Raw genomic sequence first — 12,643 nt, 5'->3', positions numbered from 1 at the left:
GCTTCCTTTTGCCTACTGTCCAATTTAATTTTAATATAGCGTTAAAATAAATAACGAAGTGTTAATAAAGTGTTAGAAAAATGAGCAAAGTAGACCAGTCTGAGTCTCATTCTGTAGTTTGACATAACCAGTCAAATTAACATTTTAAATCAAGAACTCTTAAAAACAGTGAAAGAAACTTAAGTCCTAAGACGTGACTTGACCCTCGCTCTTATTTATGTGCAATTCAATACAGAGCGACTGATCTGAAGCATCTAGGCATAAGTGTATTTCATGGAGGAGCTCCAACAGCTAACAGTGTTCTCTTTCATAACAAGGACTTTGACTGTGACCTTAAGCACTAACAACTTTCTAACAAATATACTTTATGGGATGTCCCAGAATCAACTGCCCTAAAATCATGAGCACAGTAACATTAACTTTTGTTAATCTACAGATATATTCAATAGCATCTCTCATTTACTTACCTGCAGCTCTTGATATAATTTTTTTAATTCTACTGCTGCAGGTCCTGTCATCTGTCCATTATAGGACTGAAACCCATTCAGCTTTCCTTTTCTTAAGTCCTCCAGTTGCTGAGTAAGTTGATCTACTTTTAACACTGCAGCCTGTAGCTCCTGCTGCTTTTCCTGGAACATGGCACTGATATGTTCAATTTCAGTTGCTATGATTATCAAAATAAAAATAAGAAAAAAAACCAATTAGGTAAAGTACAAGTACAGTATATTTTCTAACGCTTTGTTTCTAGAAGTATCAAACTAAAACAGAATAATTTTACATCTAGCATATACACAGAGCATGTAAAACATACAAAACCATAACATGCTGGTTACCATTACAGAATATACTCCTATTTGCTAGTCACGCACTGAATAGTAAATTAAATTATATAAATTACTTAAAAATTCCACATACACAGATTGCCATTCATGATCTTGCTGTAATCTACTTGTCCTCTCATGGCACGGATTTTTTTCAGCTTTGTCTCCTGGGTTTCAACTCGTTCTTTAAGTTTTTGAAGCTTTTCACTCTCAGAAACAGACTGCTGCTGACGACGCTCCTGCTGCTTCAGATAACGCAAACGTTGTTCCTGGTAAAACAAGGTTTTTAGACAAAAGGTACCTGTTACTCTTTTAATTAAAAGCAAATTCAAATTATAGAAGTCCATAACTGCCATTACTGAATTTTCTTTTCAGAAATCAGAAAAGGTTTTACCTAGTCTGAATATCTATCTATTCTCCTGGAGAAACTCTTTTCATTAATTTACACATAAAAAAAAATCTGTTTAAGAGTAGAGAAATTCAAAAGTTTCAGACCAGCTATAACATCTACATATATATGCACACACATTCTTGGTTTGAACATATCTGAGAAGCTTCCTCCAGCATTTGTTTTCTGCTGCTAGTAACACCTTCCCAGTAATTGCAAAGTGTGCTTCCAATGCTGGTATCCAGCAAAGACAAAATTCCCGAAAAGACAAAATATGCCCAGCAGACTGCTTTAGACAAGCTGATCTACTACATGGTGTTATTCCAGTTTAAAATAAAAGCCCATCTGCCAGGCACGCAGGAGATGCCTCTTTCTTGTATATAATTTTCATCAAAACAGAGCAACAGAATTGCTAGACTGATTTTTTTTAAAAAGATACTGTGGTGAGCTCCAAGCATCCAGTGCATGCTCTATTTTATAACACCTACAACAATGTTAGAAACACCAACTCCGATCCCAGCTCTGAAAGTTTACCTGGATTCTTACATCTCAAAGACTGTGGAAATGCAATGTATAAATACATTCAACATGAGCATATTCTCACTCCGCTGCTATTCTATTGAAGTGAATAAAGTACTAGGTATGGCCATAGAATTAAGCCTGGTCCATCACAGATTATGAAATGAGCCTCACAAAAGAAGCAAATTAAATCTAGCAATATTTTTATAAAGACACAATTGTTGGCTTGACAAACATTATTATAACATTATTTAAAATGAAGTGTTTCATATGGCCTATCTAAAGATCAACTTGTTAAACCAATGGATTTCTCTTTCTTTAGATAGTCTGGAATTAATTGGTACATTTTTTTATTGCAATAAAATATAGGTTTGCATATGTTGAAGGAAAACTATATTTATTAAGATCTCGTTTGCTGCTAACATTATTACCTTGGCAACCAACATTTGCTGTTGATTTTCAATCTGCTGCTGTTGTCGGGCAGCCATATCCTGAAGTTCAGAAAGAGTGAGCTCAACCCGAGGATTTCCAACCTGCAGATCACAAAACATTACATTAATGGGATTATTCAATAGTCTGATCTGAGGAGCTAAAAACATGCAGTCTTTAACAAGTTTCATATTAAGCAATCCTACTCAGATTTAGTAACGCTCTACCTTTGAGCCACACCTCTCATGCAACATTAAAGACGTTACAAGCACCACAACTCAGATTTTCTGAAATATCAGTTCAGAATTACACAATCCAGGGATTACCTACTCTTTCAATAATAATGTGAGCACAGAGAAGATGAGGAATTTTAGACTGATTAAACAAAAAATTATTACTAGAGGATACACACAAAACTCAAAAGACCACATGCAGAACTCAAAGATTTCTGATGTTTTTATAGTCTCGTTGGACTTCAGGCTACAAGCATCTTATCTGTTGAACGAGAAACTTCTGACTGCCACTTGGTTCTCCTTACGCCAAACAATCTACTCAAGCTACTGTTTATATTCTCTAAAGTCAAAAGCTTTTTCCATAGGCCCTTACCTCCCACTCCCACTCTTTTCATACTGCTGTCCCTTTTGCTATGCCAGTTCTGTGTCTGCAAGGCTGAACGCCAGAAATAGGGGCAACTCTTGAATTCTACAAGCTTGTTGAAACCTCATCCCCAAACCAAAGTTACAAAAAACTCTTTAAAAGAGGAGAGCAGAAAACATTTCATGTCTCTCTACTTCACTGATCTAGATTATAGTTCCAATCCCCCAACCAGTTGCCTCAGATCAGGAAGGATGGCAAAACTACAACTCTGAAACAAGAACACCTGACCTATGTGTAACAGAACCACCACCTCCTAACTGACTTTGGGTCTGGAAACAATGTATTCAGAACTACATTTTAGGAAGTGTTTTAACCTTGTCCTCCGAGTCAACTGATGATTTTTATCCACTGCAGCTAGATAAGCTGAAGAACTATTTTGGCAGCTAGGTACACCAAAATTGACTGACAGAAACTTCTGGAAAATAAAGAGGAAGCTTGTGCCATTCCAAGCAGCTCTGCGTGATCAGCAAGGCTTGCCTATCACCATGACAAAAGTGGCCAAGGAATAAGTGTTTCTACCAAAGTGATCTAACCCTGTAAGCGTCTCCACTTTCAACGTAGATTCAGATGAACGCAGGTAGCGCAAGGCCTGTAGTGCTGAATAGGGTACGTAAAGAATTTGTGCAAAGGGGAATACTGGCTTTTCCTCCAAGGAAGAAAAAACTCCACCATCCTTTTAAGAATGCATTGAAATGACCAAAACCACATAGCTGTTGTGGACACAGATGAAACTTAGGGTACTGTCATTTGGCATTTGTTACTGTGCTATATGCCCACCAGCTTGCCAGGGACACAAGCTCACGACATTTAAAAACTATAACTATTTAAGACTATAATAGCTATAAGTTACAAATTAGCACAGTATATCATACCCAAGGGGCAATAAAAACAGGGTATGAAATATTCATGCATATGACCATTACATAAAGATGCCAGCATGCATCATGTTGCCAATCTATCTGACAGATCAAGAGGGGCATCCAAGATGTTGGATAAAGGGAGTTCTCCAGCAGCTTCTGCACTAGAGAACACCTGGACCAGTGCTTTGACAGGTCTTGGTTTACAAAGTGGAGATTTGATTTTATAGATGGATCGATCTATCTCAATGATGTCAGCTCTATTGCAAGAGCAAGCTTTGGAGAAACCTAACAGATCACGGAAATAAAGAGTATTAGATGAAAACTTAACACTGGGAAAGCGTAGCTCTGCTGGAGTAATGAAGAAAGCACCTGCAGAGGTCCTTCACACAGCAAGAATTCGTAATGAAAGAAATAACATGAATAAAAGAATTTAAGTGCATTGAACTACAGCTCTCCATCTGTTCGTGTCAACGTTCATAAGAGTGGTACATTATTAATTATGCTGCAGCCCTTCAGCCACGGGGGCAGCTGATGTGGCCTCAGAAAAATTTCTCACAATTTTTCCCTTCTTCCTTCTCTAGCAGTGCAAGTTACGTGTGTTCCAATCAGGCAACCATGGGTGAATGCTTCCCTTTCCAGGGAGACACAGAGGTCCTGGGGAAGATCATCCATGCAGTCTAAGCACCTGACCTAATGACTCTCTTAAAGCCTAAAGCATTCTGCTTTCATGACAATGACTACACATTAAAGCAAGGTGAAGCTTTAGGTGTAACAACTAAGGGTATAGCTTAAAAACAGGAGGAACACACAGAAGACCAATTTTGCTGCAGCTAATAAGAAGAAAATGAGGAGCATTTGGGATGCCTCACCTCAGGGCTTGCTACGATCCACGGCCTGTGTGTGCAGCTTCAGGGGAAGCTCTTCAAGGGATTGGGTTAGAAACTCTTAAATGATTTACACAGCCTATGTAGGGCTGGGATATATGAACACAGAGACTAGAGACAAATAGTGAAAGCAAAAGTACAGACAAAAAGAGGGGAGGGGCAACTATAGAAGAGACAAAACAGAGATGCAGACAAAGCCCCGAATCTGGCACAATTCCAACTTTTTGATTAATATTTAATTCTTTTATTATTGTTGCATTGGGACAGTAAATAACCCATTTCTGGCTCGAATACAGACTTTTCACCTTTCATAAACAGAATTAGATATATACAGCATGCATACGAAAGACTGCTTTGCACAGTTAAAAAGGGACAAATTCAGTTCTGAGCCTTGAAAAGAGAGATGAGAGAGAATCCCGTTCTTAAACTTAATAAACATTAGAAATAACAATGACTATTTGCCATTAAAGTTAAAACAGATTTTTAAAAATAAGTTACTATTGTTTAACACTTTTAATTCAATATTTAGGAGAAATTAGTGGGGGTTATCACTTCCTTTGTATTTAAAAAAATAATGAATCTGCAAAATCATATTAGGTAAATCTGAAAAATGACTACGATTTTCTATTTATACACTGCTGCGATAACATACAAAAACCAAATACCAGACTTTTTTTTTTTTTTTTTTAAAGAATGCATATTCATAGTTAGCAGGTAATTCAAAACTTCAAAACTACACATTCTATTATTACTAATACTCTGTGCTAAGAAAAGAGTCACAGTATAACAAGACAGATTTCAAAAGCTAATACCAAGTATCTCTTGGTATTCAGGTAAGAAAAAAATAAAAGGATAACTCTGGAGCCTTGGAATTGCACTTTGACTCTGAAAGAATGCCAACTTCTGAAAAAAAAAAAAATCCAAACAAGTCAGAAAGTTCAAAACAGAATAATGTCTGCCAGATATTTACTTGTAATGGATTGGATCAGAACAAAAGCTGGACAACTGCATTGTAGTAACTCAATAAACAAAGCGGCATTTTCACCAAACCATGAGACTACACAGTAACTAAGCTAAGTAAAAGGTACAGCATTTTCTATCCATGCTACAGCCAATATTGCTGAAAAATAAAGAGAATTAAGTATTGTTTATCTATCAAAAGTTAAAGCAGTTTTAAACGTTTATGAAAGAATATAGTGAAAGTGTTTTACACACTGTACAAGAAGAATCCAACCCACCAGATGAAGCTGAATCAAGCATCACAAAACCCAGAGCAAGGAAGAAAGGGGACTTAGCTCCTCTATTTGTATGGGTCTAGTCTGACAATAAGGTTCCCTGCAAGCACTTAGCAAGGTTCCACTTTGTTCTTAGTGAACATGGCAATTGCAAAAGGAAAAAGATTGAACTTTTTTTTTTTTTTTTTTTTTTTTTTTTTTTTTTTAAGTATGACTTGAGACAGATGGACTTCACAACAGTCTAAGTCCAAATAACCTATGTGCAATTCTGACCACTGGCTATTAAGTGGGAAAGAGACAGTTTATTATTAATCTCAGACTTAAAGCTCAAATTGGGTAAGAAAATTAAGGAAGTTTTTCCAGGTGCCATCCACAAGTCAAAGACGCTGACTTCAGCCAAGAAAACAACAGCCAGACCAGATGCTGCTTCTAGAACAGGTTCGTGCTCCGATGACTACTTCGGCCATGAGCTTTCACCAGAAGAACTTAGATCTCTGCATCTGGATCTGCTGGACTCTGTAGCTTTGTCTCAAAGGGGCTTCAGGGCTTCCTCTGGATCACTGATTTCACAAGTCAAAACTGGGGAGGGAAGGTGGTACCTTCCCAAAACCTGTAAGCTCTGTTTCAAAAATAGGCACAGCTTGCACGAGACTATGCAAGAATCACTGGTGTTCCCTCCTTTTCTGCTTTGATCATCAGTTAAGGCTAAGAACATTGACAATTCATCCTATTACTACTAGTATTTTTCAAAATAACACAGTCTGAGAAACAGAAAAACATTAGATTCTGATAGGAAGTCTTGTTTAAAAATATGTAGAAACAACCACCTTGCCAAGTAAAAATAACAGATTTTCTAAAACCAAAATGAAACAGAGTGCACAAGATCAGTAAAAATGGGCATGTAAAAGTACCAGAAAAAAAAATGATTCAAGAGTTCTGTACTAGCACTGCTTTAAATAAGCATATTTGAAAGCATAATTTATAATGCCTTAAAAAAACCTATGCTATTACTGTATGCAAAATAATGCAAATATTAGCGCATAAAACTACTAAAATATTTCATTTAGGAAGTGCAATGCTTTAAAAGATTAATACAGGCCAAACCAAATAAGCACAGGAAATGGTGATAATTAACAATTAAAATACAAAGTCCTATGAGAAATCATTTTAACGTTTACATTAGTAAATACCAGTAACTGCATCTTTCATGTAAAAAAGAGACAGCTGAGGAAAAAAAAATTAAACCTTTAACTTCACTCGTGGTTGCTTCTTCTTCATCCACATGGCAAAAGCAGTGAACAAACCAAGCCAAATTCTTCCTCGACTCCAAGCCAGCTTGTTTCAGAAAGACTGTAATTGATTTCAGGTCTCTAGAAGAGGCAGCATCATTTACGAAATATCATGAAAATAAGTGACTTTTGCCTTGTAAAGGTCTAGTTGAATCCCCATCTTCTTCAGAGCATTTCATCTTAACTGAGTTTGCTTATAGTAAATTGTATGCAAACAAAACTATTTGGGGGCAAGGAAAGCAAAAGTCCTTCATCACCTACTGTTTTACGTAAGGCAAGAAGAGCTGTGGACTTGCTCAGCTCTTTAATAATGCTGCTAGTTTCTCAGATTCCTAAGTCTGTACTGCTCATACAAGTTATTGTTTCATTTATGAAATAGTTTGTCTTCCATAACAAAGATGAGCCTATCACATCCGAGGTCCAGACCTCCTGCTTTCTCCTCCAGCAAGAGGAACCCATCTCCTACAGAACTGCCTTCTAGGAGGAACAAAAAAAACACCCAGGAAACTACTCCTCCAGAGTCCAGAGATTCATTTGCTACATGGCAGTACATCAAAGGAGACAGTTTTGCTTCAACAGTAATTTTCTTTTCATTGATTCAATGAACGTTGATGAGAATTTACACATAGAAATGAGCTGCAAAATAAAGTGCTATAGAATAAACACAGTGTTCTTAGCCACTGAGAAAATAAAAGGGATGTCTCATAGGGACAAAAATACTTTGCACATTTATTGCCCGATTTCTTAGCATTAACAAGAACCTGAGATGAAGTTATTTTATATAGCATGTCATTTTAAGAGGTCATACTCAGAGGCAGAATTTCTAATCAACAGGATTTTCAGCTTGTGACATTTTACGTCCCACTACAGGCTAAAATTTTTGCCATTTGCTGATTAGAAAGGTGAGACGAACGGTACAGCAATAATTAAATAATGTGGAAACAAGCTTATAAGCAGCCTCAAAACAAGTCATACCGTAGACACTTAATTAAAAAAAGAAACCTCCATATTTAATTCCACATGCAAGTCTTGCTGCTCTGAAATTTTCTTGATCCTCCTTCCTTTATGTTTAGCCTCAGATGATGCTGCTGTGTCTGTTGTCACAACCTCTGCACTCTTTCATTACTCAGTCTACATACTTGTGTGCTATTATGAAATGCCTTATTTTTTGACAACCCACAGTAGTAATCGAAAAAATGTACCTGAACTCGATACTTTTGACAAGCAGAAGTCACATACTGAAGCAGAGAACCCCAGTCTTTTGTCTTTACTCCCCTCAGAATGCTATCTTTTCATTTTAAGAGGAAACTAACTACAATATTAAAAAGAAAAATGACAGCATCTTTTAAAAAATAATTATTTCAAAAAGTCAATCAGGAAGCATTTTTATTTTGTTCATTTATATAGCTTGAATAGGGAAGCAAAAAGATACTTTTTGATAATTTTCTAAGTTTATAAGTAATAACAGAAGTTTATTTGAAAATATCAGAACATCTACCAAGTCCATAACTGAAAATGCTCTGATTTCAGCAATAAGAGTTTAAAGGAAAAACAACACATACCCAAGAGCTTTCTAAACCATCGTGGTGACTGGCAATCTCCCATAGAGGCCTGGCAACCCTAAGTAGTCAACAGCCACAGTTACGAGCAGTTAATGGAAAGAGAAAGCCCGAACAGAACCAGAATTTCATCAACCATTTCCTGCACAGTATCTCTTTGGGTCTTTCTCGAGGCTCACAGGAGCCACCACATCATTCTCCCTCCTTATCCTTTCCTTTGCTCTTCCTCAGAGAGGTGCTCCCACCTTCACCACACATAGCTCTGTACCAGGCAGTGCAGGTCCAAATACCTCAAGCCTCCTCAAACTGTCCAAGTTTCTGCTTCTCCTATGCATATTTTTTATAAAATGAATTACTTCTCATATGGTTTCTTGTCTCTTTCTGAAACATCATTCACATCATCACTTCTAACCTTATTCCTTCACTTACTACCCCTCTATCTTGTGTTCAAGTTCATCTCTAATTTCAGCACTTGTCAGTCAGAGACTTTTGAGAGTAAATCACCAATTGTCGAGATCCAGCACAGATATAATGGAGACAAATATATATATATATATATATATATATATATATATATATATATATATTTAAAAATATCAGCGTGCAAGGAAGTGAGATCCTGCACCTCAGGCTCTGCCTTAGACCCCGTAGTGACTGACTGACTCTTGCTGTCAGTAGGGGTACCAACAATGTTTCTCTGCTTGTGTCCCACTACTTCTAGTCACCAACACTTTTATTCACAAGCCAATAGACAAGATGGGGTATGCACCCCATTTACAACTTAACTACACTGCTTATTCTTTACACAGACTAGACTGGCCATTCAAACTGTAGTAGAGGTAAGGCTGTACTGACTGGCCTTTGGAACTAAAAATCCTTCCCTTAATACTTCCCCTTCCCCCTGCCCCCTTCCTCCCCCCCAAAAAAAAGAGATTCTGTAAAGGTAAAAGTAATGATATCTCTGTACAGAACAAATATTAATGTTTTTATCAACTTTGGGGAAAAAGCAGTAATGTACCAAAAGACAGAGATTAAAAAAAAAAAAAAAAAAAGCAAACACTTTGGAGGACAGGAATCTTGGCTCTGAATCAGAAAATGGAGCAGAGAGGAATCCAAGAAATAAAAATTCCCTTGGACTCAGCACTTCAAGAATTTACTTCCTCATGTGGGATTCCCTAATGAGACATAAAACTCTGCCACAGCAAAAAGGAAACCCCATCTTCAGCAGCCTAATAGCAGAGCGCAGCAAATGCCAGCAGGCACTGCAAGCCACTCCCGAGGAGGCTTACAAAGCCCACATGTAAGAGCAAAATACTCTGGTTTTCCTACACATGCTGAAAGACTCCATTTTTCATAATCTATAGCAGTTCAAAGTAGCTCTTCCTTCCTAGGGCAAATGGTAAAAATCAAAACTTAATTCCAGATTAGAGATTTATCTTTGCAGAGCTGCCAAAAACAAGTAATGTAGACAGCTACATAAAAGCCCACAGGGGTGACAAGTCCAGCACTAGGCATAAGAGTAAATGGAATAAGAAAGAAATGTGCTACAAAAATGACTACACTTCCAACGCGAAGCAGACTGGCAGCTACCAAATGAACACAGCTCTGACTTCATGTCCATCCATTGGCCTCCTTCAAAATAACATAGTTTAGGGAGTACTTTAACTTGTCCAGGAACAAATTTTTGGAGACTGACGAGAAGTTGTTGAGAATAACTGCCTGAGCAAGTGTTTGGTCCCTGTCCTCAGACCTAGGAGTTTATTATGTTAATTCTGTATAAAATAGGCCTTACATGGAATATACGTGGCTTTTTAGAGCTACCCGAGCACTATGAGAAGGAACACACCAGGGAGAATAGCCACTGCAGGTTATTTATCTACTTGCATTTCTAAGATATATTGAGCCTTAGTTTAGAAAAAGATCATCAGAATTGAGAGCAGTAACAGATTTTGACCACATTTCTCATAAAAGCTGGTTCTAGTGCCTTTTAAAACAAAAATAAAAAAAGAAAGTTACGTGAAAATCCGTATTTGGCACTATAAAAAGACAAAAGAAACATCATTTTTTAAATTTAGAAAAATGGTGTGTTTGTGGTTCTCTACATGGATAACATTATTTCCAGTTTAATGGCTTTATCCACAGCTTTACTGTACATTTTTTTTAATTAGGTCAGAAAGATGCCGGCAGCAGAAATCCATTTTAAAGAATTCGATGATAACAGCACATGCCTTTTTTAGCTTAATGGAAATGAACAAGCTAATCAAAAGGCAACCAGAATGCTGGGAATTAAAGAAAAACAAAATTAGCATCCCTGCTTTTTGCTGATAATCAAATAAACTGAAGCTTTTTGCTGATAATCAAATAAACTGAAGTTAATATTTACATATGTAATCTAGTTGTTCTACTCAAAATTATAATAAACATTATTTGTGCTATTGCACATTAAGAACATCTCTGAGTAACTAAATAGGTTTCATTATATCACAATTTTCTGGAAAAAAAAAATCTCACTTAATCTGTGTATGATAAAACCCCCAAATTTCTCCTTAAATTAGACTATCTTGTTGGCAGTTTCTCAAACTCACTGGAAAAACTGTTCATTCTGTATGAGGGCTTAAAGTCTGTCCCGCATAAGTCACAGACTCCAAATATTCTTTGTTTCCTCGTTGGTTTCTTACAACTCTCAGATGCGAGGTGGCCCTTTACTTTGGGTCAAATGCCCAAAATAACCCCAGAAATTAATTATACAGAATGAAAAACAAAGCAAAAAACAAAGAGATTTCCAAACTTTCAAAAGAACTTAACCATATAGCAAACATCTACTACAGTGCATCACAAACTGACTCCTAAAACATCAAAAGGTATTATCTAGAGGTCATTATTTTGAATATTTTTCCTTATCCTTTCCTTATCCTAATAACAGCCACAGAAGTCTTAAACCTGTTGATAGCAATAGCTGTGTGTAGAACTTCAGACCTGTTTAAAATACCAACCCTTATACTCAAAGTAATTATGAATAATAGCTCTGTCTCTGACTTTCAAAACACGTTGCCCAAGTTGCTTTAAAAAAAATAATAAAAAAAAATAGAACTTTGGAACTATATTTTTCTGTGTTTTGAAGAAAAACAACGTCTTGTGCTAGTTCATTATGGTTAAAATGTACTTATAATAAGTCTCACAAATAACATGTTTAGCAGCCAATATGTGTTTACTCTTCCCCTAAGTAATGGTCTCAATATCATATTTTTCTGTCACGATGTAATATTGTTTACATGAGAATGGTGTAATAAAACATTTCTAAACAAAGTAGTACTGAAAATAAATAACTTGCAATTGAAAGATACATTCTGAAACTTGGCATCACTTGCACATTCCACAAAACTAAGTTGTTAAGAGCAAAAGCCGACCATGACATTTTGAATCATTTTTGACCCCTTTTGATAAAGTTTTTTTGTAGTTTAAAGTGATAACAAATGGATCAATCAACCAATCTGATTTATGCAGAACTTCATTTCAGAGCTAAGCAGTTACCAAATCTAACTAGTCTGCACTTTGGGTCATATGGCAATGAAACCCACAATCATTTAAACTCAACAGTGAAAGCAATATAGTACTTAAAAAAAAAAAAAAAAAAAAAAAAAAAAGGAAGTTCACTAACATATAAGACTAGCAAGTTTTGTAGAGTAATTAATTACCTGTTTGCTCTTTTTCCACGTAATGGCAAGAGAGCACATCTTTATTTTGCAGCATTGCCCATCAGCTGTAAAGTTTTGCATTGCTTCAACTTGCTTCAACTCCAAGTTTCTGTTACTTTCCATCTACATCTACACTAACTGATTGCTCTCTGCTGTACACAAATCACACCAGCCATCACATCTTATGGGTTCCTGGATGGCTTTTAGTCCAGTGCAATCAACAGGAGTAGGATATTTTTATCTTATTCCATATCACGTAAAGGTTTCCCCAAGTTCTTTATCAATATGAAAAGCTGCCTCTCCGCAT

At 36.5% G+C, this 12,643-nt stretch overlaps 1 protein-coding gene across 2 annotated transcripts in view; it reads right to left on the bottom strand.

Annotated features, from left to right (window-relative positions):
• The window catches only part of PPP1R13B (protein phosphatase 1 regulatory subunit 13B), a 65,270-nt gene that overhangs the window by 14,524 nt on the left and 38,103 nt on the right, over nucleotides 1-12,643 (bottom strand). For both annotated transcript variants that reach the window (XM_088539620.1, XM_088539619.1), the window contains exons 5-7: nucleotides 2,160-2,261; nucleotides 916-1,090; nucleotides 468-664 (exon numbers count right to left, since the gene is read on the bottom strand). In XM_088539620.1, coding sequence (XP_088395746.1) covers nucleotides 468-664; nucleotides 916-1,090; nucleotides 2,160-2,261 — 474 coding nt within the window. The remainder of the gene's footprint in view (nucleotides 1-467; nucleotides 665-915; nucleotides 1,091-2,159; nucleotides 2,262-12,643) is intronic.

The sequence above is a fragment of the Tinamus guttatus genome, unplaced genomic scaffold, assembly GCF_059628265.1.
Source record: "Tinamus guttatus ecotype Peru unplaced genomic scaffold, ASM5962826v1 Tinamus_guttatus_pri_ptg000048l, whole genome shotgun sequence".
Taxonomy (NCBI): domain Eukaryota; kingdom Metazoa; phylum Chordata; class Aves; order Tinamiformes; family Tinamidae; genus Tinamus; species Tinamus guttatus.
Note: the sequence above shows the minus strand (reverse complement) of the source record. Positions and strands in the feature narration are given on the sequence as shown.